This window comes from Anolis sagrei, chromosome 9, assembly GCF_037176765.1.
Source record: "Anolis sagrei isolate rAnoSag1 chromosome 9, rAnoSag1.mat, whole genome shotgun sequence".
Taxonomy (NCBI): Eukaryota; Metazoa; Chordata; class Lepidosauria; order Squamata; family Dactyloidae; genus Anolis; species Anolis sagrei.
The window spans coordinates 18,486,373-18,500,121 of NC_090029.1; the positions used below are offsets into that span (position 1 = coordinate 18,486,373).

Consider the following 13,749-nt stretch of genomic DNA (forward strand, 5'->3'; position numbering starts at 1 on the left):
ACACATATACACATGTACATATATGGACACATATATACACATGCACATGCAAACATATGTGTGTACACACATGTATACATGAACACGTATACACATAAACATGTACATATATGTACACATATATACACATGCACACGCAACATACATGTGTATAAATACACACACATTATACATGCACACACATGTATGTACACACATATACATACAAATGTACATATATGTACACATATATGCACATGCAAATATACATGTATTTATACACATATGTATACATGCAAACACATGTATGTATGCATGCACACATATACATGCACAGGTACATATATGTACACATATATACATACGCACACACATACATGTATATAAATATATACACGTGTGTATATACATAAATGCACACATATGCGTACACACATACATGTATATATACACACATGTACACACACATGTACATGTATACACAAATGTACATATATGTACACATATGTACACAATACATATAAATATGTAAATATGTAAATATAAATGTAAATATATACACATGTACGCACATACGCATGCACACATACATATATATATATACACACCTATACATATATAGATAATTATATATATATACACAGTCAGGCACATGAATGCCAAAGAGGGCCTGTGGAGGTCTTGGTGGGTCCCACCCTGAGGCCCCGCCCACTGGAGCTCTGGGGCACCGCCCACAAAGGCGAGGCGGGCCCGGATTGGCGCCCCGCCGCGTGACGCCATGACGCGGCGGGAGGGGCGTGGCCGAGGACCCGGAAGCGGCGTGGGCATGCGAGGCGGGCCGCCCTGGCGGGTGCTTTTCTTCGGCACCGACGCCTTCGCCGGACAGGCCTTGCGCGCACTATGGAGGGCCCGGTGGGTCGGAGAAGGGGGGGCGGAAATGTGGGGCGGGGGGGTCGAAGGGCAACCGGAAGTGGGAGACAAAACCCTCAGTGTGCAGTTTGGTGCTGGATAGGAAGTCTTTTAAGTTCAGGAGGAATATTGACATTTGGTTGGGAGATAAATCATTATATTTCATTTGGAGATACTTCTATTTCTTTTAGAGATAAATATTTATATTTAGAGAGATATCATTAGATTTCAGTGAAATATCAACACAATTATATTTACATTTAAGTTAAAGAGGAATGTTTGTACTTCATTTAGATAGAAATACTTACTTTAGATAGAAATATTGATGTTTCATTTAGACAGAAATATTTATATTTAACTTAAATCGAAATAGATTTCAGTGAAATATCCATAAAATTCTATTTATATTCAGGTTCAATTGAAATATTTATATTCAGTTTAGAGATAAATATTGATATTGAACTTAAATCAAAATAATGATTTTTAAGATGAATATGAATAAATTACATAAAAATATAAATTTAAATTGATATTATAAATGTAATATACACAGTATAAATAAGGATATTTGTAAATAAATACTATAATATAAAGTATTTATAGTATAAACTAGCCGTCCCGTTGGAAGAGACCTCATGGGCCATCCAGCCCAACCCCATTCTGCCAAGAAGCAGGAAAATTGCTTTAAAAGCACCCCCGACAGATAGCCATCCAGCCTCTGTTTAAAAATTTCCAAAGAAGGAGCCTCTACCACACTCCAGGGCAGAGAGTTCCACTGCTGAACAGATCTCACAGTCAGGAAGTTCTTCCTCATGTCCTCTCTTATAGTTTGAAGCCATTGTGTCCTAGTCTCCAAGGCAGCAGAAAACAAGTTTGCTCCCTCCTCCCTCTATGACTTCCTCTCACATATTTATACATGGCTATCATGTCTCCTCTCAGCCTTCTCTTCTTCAGGCTAAACATGCCCAGCTCTTTAAGCAGCTCCTCATAGGGCTTGTTCTCCAGACCCTTGATCATTTTACTCGCCCTCCTCTGGACACATTCCAGCTTGTCAATATCAATATCTTGTACAGGCAGTCCCTAAGTTGTGAACAAGATAGGTTTTGTAGCTTTGTTCTGAAGTTGAACCTGTTGGTAAATTGGAATAGGTACATTTTTAAGTGTAATTCCATACACACACACACACAAATATAGATAGCTATGAATAGGAGCCCCTGGTGGCACAGTGGGTTAAAGTGCTGAGCTTGTTGACCGAAAGGTCACAGGTTTGACTTCGGGGAGCGGCGTGAGCTTCCGCTGTCAGCCTCAGCTTCTGCCAACCTAGCAGTTTGAAAACATACAAATGTGAGTAGATCAATACGTACTGCCCCAGCGGGAAGCTAACAGTGCTCCATGCAGTCATGCCAGCCACATGACCTTGCAAGTATCTATGGACAATGCCAGCTCTTCGGCTTAGAAATGGAGATGAGCACCACACCCCAGAGTCGGACATGACTGGACTTAATGTCAGGGGAAAACCTTTACCTTTACCTTGTATAGTGTATGGAAGGATTAACATCCCTGTGGTATTTGTTTTGCTGTCTGTTTCCCTGTGAGAATTGGATTTTGGAATATGTGTCTTAGAAAGTCAAACTTGGCCAGGGTGGTCCACACTCCAGGATATACCACTACAACGCTCTCTATGTGGGGCTGCCTTTGAAGACTGTTCAGAAGATTCAGATAATCCAGCGAGAAGGAGCCAGGTTAATAACTGGAGCGGCATACAGAGAGCACACAACTCCCATGTTGTGTCAGCTCCACTGGCTGACACTAGCCAGTGGAGTTGAGCACAATTAAGTAACAACAACAACAACAACCTTATTTTTATACCCTGCCAACCATCTCCCCTAGGGGACTCGGGGTGGCTTACAAGGGACAAGCCCAAAATTACAAGTAAAACACAACAGATTAAAAACGTCAGATAAAATGAAAACACTCACAGGCATTTGTCTTACCCCTCTTCTTAACTAGAAGTCGTTTGTACGTCAGGTGTTTGTAACTTGACTACTGCCTGTATTTGTTTCAGAGAGCCAACTCCATGCCGACTAGTGGACCACCTGGAAGTGGTGACCCTGCCATCCAAAATGCCAAAGGGGCTCCCGGTCGAGAACACCGCAGAGCAGCTCCAGCTCCCCATCCACTTGTGGCCCAACATTGGTCCCTGCGAACACTTTGACGTTGGCGTTGTGGCATCCTTTGGGCGCCTGCTCAGCGAGGAGCTCATCCTTAAGTTCCCATAGTAAGGCTGAGAAATACTGCAGTGGGGATTAGTAGCCTGCCATTATTTTTACCAGATCATCGGGTTATGCATGATTGTTACTCTTTGTTTGTTGCTGTTGCGTTGTTTTCTCCACATTTAGTGCTTGGGTTATTCCAAAACAATTTTTGGGAAGGTAACGGTACTCCATGCATTCCTGCCGGCCACATGACCTTGGAGGTGTCTATGGACAACACCGGCTCTTCAGCTTAGAAATGGAGATGAGCACCAACCTCTAGAGTTGGACATGACTGGACTTAATGTCAGGGGAAAACCTTTATCCAAATTATCCTTAAAAGACCAGTATAGCCTTTCTCTTTATACATATTTTCAACTTTGGAAAATTCTACTGAAGGCTAAGTATACTTATGTATGTTACAGAATGACTGACCCAGTTCTAACTCCCCAATGTTTTGATTCAGTGGTGTTCTGAATGTCCATCCCAGCTACCTTCCTCGGTGGCGAGGGCCAGCACCCATCATCCACACCGTGCTCCATGGAGATCAAACGACTGGGGCAACAATTATGCAGATCAGACCTAAAAGGTATAATTGCAATTTCATTCAGTATAACCATCTTTTTTAAAGGAACTTAAATTATGGTGATTTTTCTAGTGGACACTTTTTTCTAGTGGTCACTTTGAGTCAACTCCAGTTTCTGATGAACGGTTGCTGGTTTTCTTAATCCAGATCTATTCAGAGGAAGTTTGCCATTGCTTTGTGTCCCTTAGTGTAAAAAGTCTTTGTTTTTACCTCTATTATCTTCTTTCTCTCCCACCATTTATTTATAAAGTATCTGTTAGACTTTGCTTTCTGTTTACAAATTGTACACAAACGAAATATTAAAAGAGAGAACTTAATGTTCTGTGTTATGTTCCTAGGTTTGATGTAGGTCCCATTATTAAGCAGGAGTCGATCGCTGTCCCAGCCCACTGCTCAGCCAAAGAGTTGGAGTCAATATTGTCCAGTCTAGGTGCAAAACTGGTAAATTATCACTCCTTTTTCCTGGGGATTTTTAAATAGTGAAATTGGGATAAGGTTCCTGAATTCGACTGTTATTATTTTTTTACAGTATTTGTATACTGCTTTTCTCACCCCGAGGGGGACTCAAGGCAGTTGCAACAATCTATATTTTCTACATCAATGAATATGTAAGGTTCCAGAAGAGGAATCCATTATGATCGCTTAACTCTAGACAACTTGAAACCTGATTAGGAATGTGAATAAACTGTTTCATTTCATGTAATCTTGTGTTTTTGGATTTCGCTTTCTCAGCTCATCGCTGTCCTCCAAAACTTACCTGAAAGTTTACAAAACATGAGAGAGCAACCCAAGGAAGGAGTCACGTTTGGTAAGCAGTGGCTGTTTCATGCACCATCTAGGTATCGATTAATGGACTTTGTTGTAGATCAACCAGAGGCTGATGCTTTAACCAATGATTTAGAGAGGATTGTGAGCTTTCCTGTGGCACAAAGTGATGGGCTCTCAAGTCTGGGAAATTCAAGCCTGGGAAATGATGGTTCTCTCTGTGAGAAAACTGGCTTAGAAAGTGCAAGGCCTCAAGGGCATTCGGGGGAGTCAGAAGTAGCAACAGTAGATAAGAAATCGAGTGAAGAGCTGAGTGATAAGGAGGATTCCCAGGAGAACCCACCTGGAACTTCAGAGATCAAAAAAATTCTTTGTTTAAAAATCAGGGCAGAAAATAGGTTGCACTATGCAGAGAGATTATGTTGGAAAGTTGTGAAGAAAATTCACAGGAAACAGAATGATTTCATGGGTGTCTATTAACAAAAAGTTGTTTACTTTAAGGTCAGTTCAGGCAACTCTGTGTTAGAATGAGAAGCTAATTCTGAGTTCTCTTGTTCCTGGTTAAAGTCAAGCCTTGATTTTGGATTTCATATATCCAGGAAGTTTTCTATGTTCCTTTTTATGCGCTCCTATCCAGGTTTTACTAATTATATCTTCCATATTGTGGACTTAAGCTGTATCTGTGATTTCTGGCTTTTCCTGGACTTTGTTACTTCTAGAACTTTACGAGACATTTGGATTATTGTCAGGTTGTCACCTGTTGCTAAAACTTCCTTTTTTATTCCTGATTTTTATATGCTTTTTATATGTTTTTACAATAAACTGTTTGCTTATATTCCTGGACTCTTGTGTGGTGCAGTGGTCATAGGTGTTTTGAGGCCTGGGGTGCTAGTATTGATCATTACTCTGGGATTTGTTATTGTTTCATTTCATTTGCTGGTGAAAAATATCTCTTCCAGTGAGTTTTAGGGTATTTTCTGATCCTATAAGAATGGGCATGTTTGCAACCTGTGTGGACTACATCGTTGTAAATCCATATCTGTATCAACTAATTGCTATGACAGGTTGGATAAGGAAGCCATCCTATACTGCAGGAAATGAGTACTAGTTGGGAACACTTTGACCTCTAAGGCTTAGTTTTGAAAAAAATATTGAGCTATTTAGGGAAGGAAGCATTTCTAACTGCTCTTTGTGCTTTTATTTGACCCAAAAGCACCCAAAGTCACTGCTGCAATGAGTTGCATCCGGTGGGAAGAGCAAACAGCGGAGCAGATCCTGAGGATGCATCGTGCCTTGGGCTCCATGGTGAGGCTGGTTGGCAAATAAGCCTATAAAAGTAACTCATTGTTGGGGATATACAGTGGCATGGACACCCCAATGTCCCCTCAGGAATTAAACTTGTTAATGCCCCAATCCTGCAGGGTTTGTGTGTGTGTGTGTGTGTGTGTGTGTGTGTCAGGAGCGACTTGAGACACTGCAAGTCGCTTTTGCTGCGAGAGAATTGGCCTTCTACAAGTATGTTGTCCGGGGATGCCTGGATGTTTTACCATCCTGTGGGAAACTTCTCTCATGTGCCCACATGGGAAGCTGGAGCTAACAGACGGGAGCTCACCCTGCTCTCTGGATTTGAACTGCTGATCTTGTGTAGGCAATTGAACCGGCACAAGAGTTTAACCCATTTATTTATTTATTTCGGATATTTCTACCCCGCCCTTTTCTACCCCCGAAGCGGGACTCAGGGCGGCTTACAGCCAGCAACAATTCAATGGCCCACATATATAACAACAGTTACATAATAAGTTAAAACATTAAAATTAAATTTAAAACAATTTTAAATAGTACAAATTGAATTAGTATGTCAAGTCCACGTTCTATGACCAACAACTTAATCAGAAGCCTGTCCATAGTCCTTTTTCCATAGCATTATCGTCATTTCTATTGTCATCCGAATGTCTGGTCCTATAGCCATGTCTTCAACTTTTTCCTGAAGGAAAGGAGGGAAACCGTTGACCTAATTTCGCTGGGGAGCGAGTTCCATAGGCACGGGGCCACCACCTAGGAGGCCCTGTCCCTCATCCCCACCAAGCGCATTTATATTCAACTCCTTGGATCAGAGCCATCTGTATTTTTCCCAGTTTAACAGAAACAGCGATTATTATTATTTATTTATTTATTTGCTTTATTTCTATACCGCATTTTTCAGCCCTTAACAGGCGACTCAATGCAGTTTACATGGTACAATTATCAAACAGTGTCAGTGCAATTAAAACATAACGATTCCTTTTTTTTTTCAACCCATTGCGCCACCGGGGACTCCATCCTGCAGTTGGAATGGCAGAATGCTTCTTGTCTAAACAAGTGCAAAAATCTAGCTATTTATTTTGATGCTGTGGCAAAAGAATCTGAAATACACACTAAAATACTGCCAGATTTACACAGTGGGGTCTTTCCATTGCTTGGCCCCACTCAAAATGTAGTTAAATTGAGAAGCAAATTATTTTGGCTCAAATGCCTGCCTTATTTCTTTTTACTTAGTCTTTTAATAATATTTTAACCAAATGGTTTCAACAATTGTAAGGTTTAACTCTATTTTGATATTTATTATTATTATTACTGCCGTATTTCTTCAATTATAAGACGTCATTGATTGTAAGTACCATCACCACCCATGAAAATAGATAAGATACACCTACAATTCTGAGATGCAATTCCATTATTGTTACTATATTTATTTGTATGATGCTTTCCTCTTAACAGGGACTCAGAACGGTGAACAGTGCTAAAAACAATGCAATGTAGAGTATTCGTTTTTTGTGTGTTTTGTATCATATGGTTTAAGGAGCCGCTGGTAGCGCAGTGGGTTAAACCCCTGTGCCGTCAGGACTGAAGACGGACAGGTTGCAGGTTCAAATCCGGAGAGAGCGCGGATGAGCTCCTTCTATCAGCTCCAGCTCCTCATGTGGGGACATGAGAGAAGCCTCCCACAAGGATGATAAAAAACATCAAAACATCCGGCTGTCCCCTGGGCAACGTCCTTGCAGGCGGCCAATACTCTCACACCAGAAGCGACTTACACATGCACATACACACAAATATTTACACAAATATTCATATAGACAAGCACACACATATACACAATATGCATGTACACATATAAACACACAAATACACAAATATATACACACCCAATATATATATATATGCAAACACACATATATACACAAATATATATACACACATAAACACATACACAAAAAATTGTATGGTTTTAAGATTGTGAATCTTAGTCCTGAGGAAAAGCAGGGTACAAATAAATAGATTAATGACCATAATATGATCAATGATCAATAACCATAATAAGAAATCTACATCTGCCCTGGATGTGACTTTTGTGTGCTTCATTGTGCTGCACCTTTCCAGATGCCCCTGCAAACACTCTGGATGGGGACTGCTGTCAAACTGTTGGATTTACTTGAAGTTGAGACGTTACCTGACATCCAAGGTATTGGCATAAATAGTAATTGTAGTATTTGTCTAATTTATGTAATGTGTTAAGTTGTTAAGTGTTTTTATACTGTTGCATTGAATTTTTGCTGCTTTATTGGTTGTGAACCGCCGTGAGTCGCCTTCGGGCTGAGAACAGCGGTATATAAGTAAAGTAAATAAATAAATAAGTAAATAAATAAATAATAAATAATCTTCAAGGTTTCTGCAAGCAAGAATTTAGCACCCTAATTTCCATGACTTGTTTTTTGCTGCAAGATATTACTGCTGTGCAGCCTTACGAAGTTTGTTGGCCTGCGGTGCTTTTCATCTACCAACTTTTTTAGACACAAGAAATAAATGACCCAACTCGGAGAGCGCTGACAGGGCTGTGTCCCATCAGGACAAGGAAGATTAGCAATGAGTAACCTATTTGCACTGACCTCCGTAGCAAACGTCAATGATGTGGAATCACGGTTGTTTTCATTGGCCACTTTTCTGAGTCATACAGTCTCCTCTTGGAAAACCAGAGTTCCAGGAAACACTTGAAAGCATTGCAGGGTCTTTCTGTTTGGTTTGGCTTTGTAAGTGCCAGAGGTCACGTCAGGGCACCATAGCAATAAGTTGGCAGTTGACTCTTGCAGAGAAGCAAAATGTAGAATATATGCTTTGTGTTCAGATAGGATAACAGCAGAAAAGGGAGCCATCCCAGGATCAGTGTTCTACCATAAGCAGTCGGAGACACTGGTAATCAATTGCAAGGTATGTGTCCATATATATATTTGTTTCAACGTATATATGTGTGTATTTATATACAGTGGGGGGGGGGAAGTATTTAGTCAGATACCAATTGTATAAGTTCTCCCACTTAAAAAGATGAGAGACGCCTATAATTGACATCATAGGTAGACCTCAACTATGAGAGACGACATGAGAAAACACATCCCGAAAATCACAATGTCTGATTTTTAACAAATTTATTTGCAAATTATGATGGAAAATAATTATTTGGTCCATAAAAAAAGTTCATCTCAATACTTTGTTATATATCCTTTACTAGCTGTCCCCTGCCACGCATTGCTGTGGCCCAGTCTGTGTGTTTGCATGTGTGTATGTATATATACATATACATACATACATACATACATACATATATATATATATATCCATGCACACACACACACACACACACACACACACATATATATATATATATATGGGTGTGTGTATATATTTGTGCATTTGTGTGTTTATATGTGTACATGCATATTGTGTATATGTGTGTGCTTGTCTATATGAATATTTGTGTGAATATTTGTGTGTATGTGCTAGTGTGTATATGTATATATGTATGTGTGAATATGTATATGTGTGTATATATATGTATTTTAGTGTGTATATATATATGTGTGTGTATGTATATGTGTGTGTGTACATGTATGTGTGTTTGTGCATATATATGTGTGTGTGTATGAATGTGTGTATATGTATATGAGTGCATTTGTATATGTATTTATGGTGTATTTTTGGGGGTTTTAAGTCTGTTCCGCTGGGGTTTTGGGTGTGGGTGTGTTTGTGTGTGTTTTAGAGGTGATGGACACTTGTTGGACTGTTAGGTGTATTGTGTCCAAATTTCGTGTCAATTGGTCCAGTGGTTTCTTAGTTATATTAATCCCACAAACGAACATTACATTTTTATTTATATAGACTAGCTGTCCCCTGCCACGTGTTGCTGTGGCCCACTCTGGTGGTCATGGGGGTTCTGTGTGGGAGGTTTGGCCCAATTCTATCATTGGCGGGGTTCAGAATGCTCTGTGATTGTAAGTGAACTACAAATCCCAACAACTACAACTCCCAAATGTCAAGATTCTATTTTCCCCAAACTCCACCAATGTTCACATTTGAGCATATTGAATATTCTGTGGTTGCTGCATATGGTGGGGGGAGCTCAAAAATGGCAGTGCCGTATGCAGCGACTGTATGAAAACATTAAGGGCAATGCTGTACAAGTACGGTAAAAGAAAATCCATTCATCAGGATTCGTGGATTTAATGTGGTCCCGATGGTGAGGTGAAGGAGCGCCTCACCGGGAAGGTGTAAGTGAAGGGCGGAGCAAGCTGCAGGCGCCCGGGGTATGGAAAAAAGAGATAGAGTGGACTGTCTGGCCCGCCCTTGTATCCTATTACCATACCTCCTCCTCTGCCTCTCAGATATCGCTCCTGAAGACTTCAGTGAAGCGGTGCAGGTGCGCATGTGCGAGATCTGAGAGGCAGAGAAGGAGGTATAGTAATAGGAAAATTACCATATTGAAATCAAATCTGATGTTTTTTAAATTTTTATTTGATTGCGTTGGAAGAGGGGTAGTCTTATACGGCGTATATATCCCAAACTCTATATTTTAACTGGAAAAGTTGGGGGTCGTCTTATATGCCCAGTTGTCTTATATGCCGGAAAATATGGTACTTATTTTCCATCATAATTTGCAAATACATTCGTTAAAAATCAGACAGTGTGATTTTCTGGATGTGTTTTCTCATGTTGTCTCTCATAGTTGAAGTCTACCTATGATGTCAATTACAGGCCTCTCTCGTCTTTTTAAGTGGGAGTACTTGTACAATTGATATCTGCTTATTGATATCTATATCAATAAATGCCGATCAGTGTAACCAAAGTCTCCTCAAGCTGCTGCATTGATGCAGCTCCCATTGAATGCATTGCTTCCAAATTAAGTTTATTCTGGCTGCATTGTCCTTCTCTGTGGCTTGGAGCTGCAACATGTGTAGAGTGATCAAACCTTTCTGAAATCCCTGTCTTTTGGGGTCCCACATAAGCTTCTATTTGCTATCTATATTTTGGAAACCTAGACTGATGTCTTGTCACGAATGCTGCTTATTTCACCGGCTAGCCATTGAAAACCTATTTTGATAGTCAAGTGCTGCTGCGAAGGAGCAGGGTGCTGCAGCGTGATGCATCTAGCCTTCTCCCTCCAGCGTACAATGCTCTCAGGGAGCAGGCATTGCAACCTCTGTGGGAGAAGGCAGGTCACATCATCCTTTAGCACTGATTTCCATTGGTCCAAATGGCTACCAAGCTTTTAAAGCAGGTTTCAGGATCTTTTGTATATGTAGCAATAGTGCCACGATTGAAAATGAGAATGTAATGTCTTGAATTTAACGACATACCTGACTAACAGGATGCAAGCCATGGTTTTACAAAATAGAATGTGTCCAGAGGAGGGTGACTAAAATGATCAAGGGTCTGGAGAACAAGCCCTATGAGGAGCGGCTTAAAGAGCAGGGCATGTTTAGCCTGAAGAAGAGAAGGCCGAGAGGAGACATGATAGCCATGTATAAATATGTGAGAGGAAGTCATAGGGAGGAGGGAGCAAGCTTTTTTTCTGCTTCCCTGGAGACTAGGACGTAATGGAACAATGGCTTCAAACTACAAAAAAGGAGATTCCAGTTGAACATTAGGAAGAGCTTCCTGACTCTGAGAGCCGTTCAGCAGAGGAACTATGTGCCTCGGAGTGTGATAGAGGCTCTTTCTTTGGAAGCTTTTAAAAAGGCTGGATGGCTATCTGTCAGGAGTGCTTTGAATGCATAGTTTTTTAATTTTTTTATTATTTATTGTTTTTATGTTCTAAATGTACTGTAATGTTTCTTTTTTGCTTTATATCAATGTATGTATTTTATATGGCATCGAATTGGGCCGACTCTGTGTGCCGCCCAGAGTCGCCTTCGGGCTGATATGGGCGGGATAGAAATAATGTAAATAAATAAATAAATAAATAAATAAATAAATAAATGTATTGTCGAAGGCTTTCATGGCCAGAATCACTGGGTTGTTGTAGGTTTTTCCGGGCTATATGGCCATGTTCTAGAGGCATTTTTTTTTACACTCAAATCCCTCTTGAAAGATGGTCATCCAGCCTCTGTTTAAAAGCCTCCAAAGAGGCAGTAAGTTCTACTGTTGAACAGCTCTCAGGGTTTAAGACGTTCTTTCTAATGACTTGTGTTACATTTCATTTCTGTGCGACGTGGTTGCAGACCTGCTGAGCCTTTTCTAAGTGTCATTGCTGATGCTCTTTCTAGGAAGGCTGGGTCGGAGCGAAAGGAGTTGTCCTGAAGAAGAAGCTGACTGCTGCCGATTTCTACAATGGCTACTTGCACCCGTGGTTTCAGCAGAATGCTAAAATGCCTCCTGAGAGATGCAGGTTTCAGACTCTCAAGCTGGCCACAGCAAAAAGGAGCCCAAAGGGAACGGTGTTGCAGGCTCACAACACATAGTCATAGTCACAACCACCTGCATACAAGTCCAAAAGAGCCAGTGGCTTCTATAAGCTGGAGGCTGGTAATAATACATATATCAGTTCTGCTCCAGAAGCAAAGCATATCCCTGGCACAGTTCAAAGGTTGGAAAGAGAAGAAGTGATATCATTTGAGCTTTGCTCCTTGTCTGCACCTGCAAAAGGACTTGAGGGTATCTGCTCACCTTGAATCCTGTATCCAAGTCAAGTGGTTGGAACTTGGATCCAACCACTTGACTTGGATCCAAGTCAAGTGGTTGGAACTTGCTGGGCATTTCCTGCCCAGCAAAGGCGCTTTCCTAGCCTCTGTATCCCAATTCTGTGTATAAAGCGCATTATAGTTTTGGTTTTGCATTTAAATTACCAGTTTGTGATCCAGTAAATTGGGCATTAAATTATTTTCATAAGTTTGTATCTCCCAAATAACAATGTCTATTCTGCCACACCGTAAATCAAGCATGAGCAAACTTGGGCCCTCCAGGTGTTTTGGACTTCAACTCCCACAATTCCTAACAGCCTACCGGCTGTTAGGAATTGTGGGAGTTGCAGTCCAAAACACCTGGAGGGCCAAAGTTGCCCATGCTCACTATAGATGCATGTAATACTACTACTGTGCCCTCTGAGCCTCTGGCACTACCCACCAATGTCACAGCCCAGCATCCTGAAGAGCACATGCACAGACACATGAATTGCTTTTGGCTGATGAGAGAGTCAAGAGAATTAAGATTGTTGTTGTTGTGTGACTTCAAGTCATTTCAGATTTAAGGTGACCCTAAGTCTAAAATTCAAGGAGGAAGCCTTGGTTTGGGGACCCCTAAACTAGAGAAAGGTGCATCTTTCTGCTTATATAAACATCTCTAAAAATGAGGTGTGTCTTAGAATTGCAGGTGTATCTTATGTATTCTTGGTGATAATGAAATTATAGTGTGCATCTTACATTCAATGGTGCCTTTCAGTTGGGGCTGCAGTGGTGTAACGGGTTAAACTGTTGAGCTGCTGAATTTGCTGACCTTAAGGTTGGCAGTTTGAATCTGTGGGACAGGGTGAGCTTCTGCTGTTAGCCCCAGCTCCTGCCAACCTAGTAGTTTGAAAACATGTAAATGTGAGTAGATCAATAGGTACCACCTCTGCGGGAAGGCAAACGGGCGCTCCAAGCAGTCATGCTGGCCACACGACCAGGAGGTGTCTATGGACAACGCTGGCTCCTCGGCTTGGAAATATAGATTAGCACCTCTCCCAGAGCTGGAGATGAAAGGGGAAGCCTTTGGCTTTGTGTACTTGTGTTTCATTGCGTCAAGGCACTGAATGTTTGCCTGTGTCTGTATATATCAATGGATCCCAACCTTTTTTTTAACCAGGGACCACTCTCTAACATTAATACCGAAAGAGTTACGAATCAGTTTTTGGTCAACTTTAGATTCGGTTTGGTTATTTGGGGTGCTGATTCAGAAAATGGCATTGAATAGACC

General features: G+C 40.9%; 1 protein-coding gene across 1 annotated transcript; it reads left to right on the forward strand.

The window, feature by feature from the left end:
* The first annotated feature begins 775 nt into the window (after nt 1-775).
* Nucleotides 776-12,687, forward strand: MTFMT (mitochondrial methionyl-tRNA formyltransferase). The gene is made up of 9 exons (XM_060755617.2): nt 776-891; nt 2,954-3,166; nt 3,607-3,729; nt 4,065-4,167; nt 4,459-4,534; nt 5,705-5,796; nt 7,912-7,993; nt 8,654-8,736; nt 12,066-12,687. Exons 1-9 carry the CDS (start codon nt 806-808, stop codon nt 12,258-12,260), a joined length of 1,053 nt encoding a protein of 350 aa, XP_060611600.2. The 5' UTR covers nt 776-805; the 3' UTR covers nt 12,261-12,687.
* Nucleotides 12,688-13,749: the final 1,062 nt, after the last annotated feature.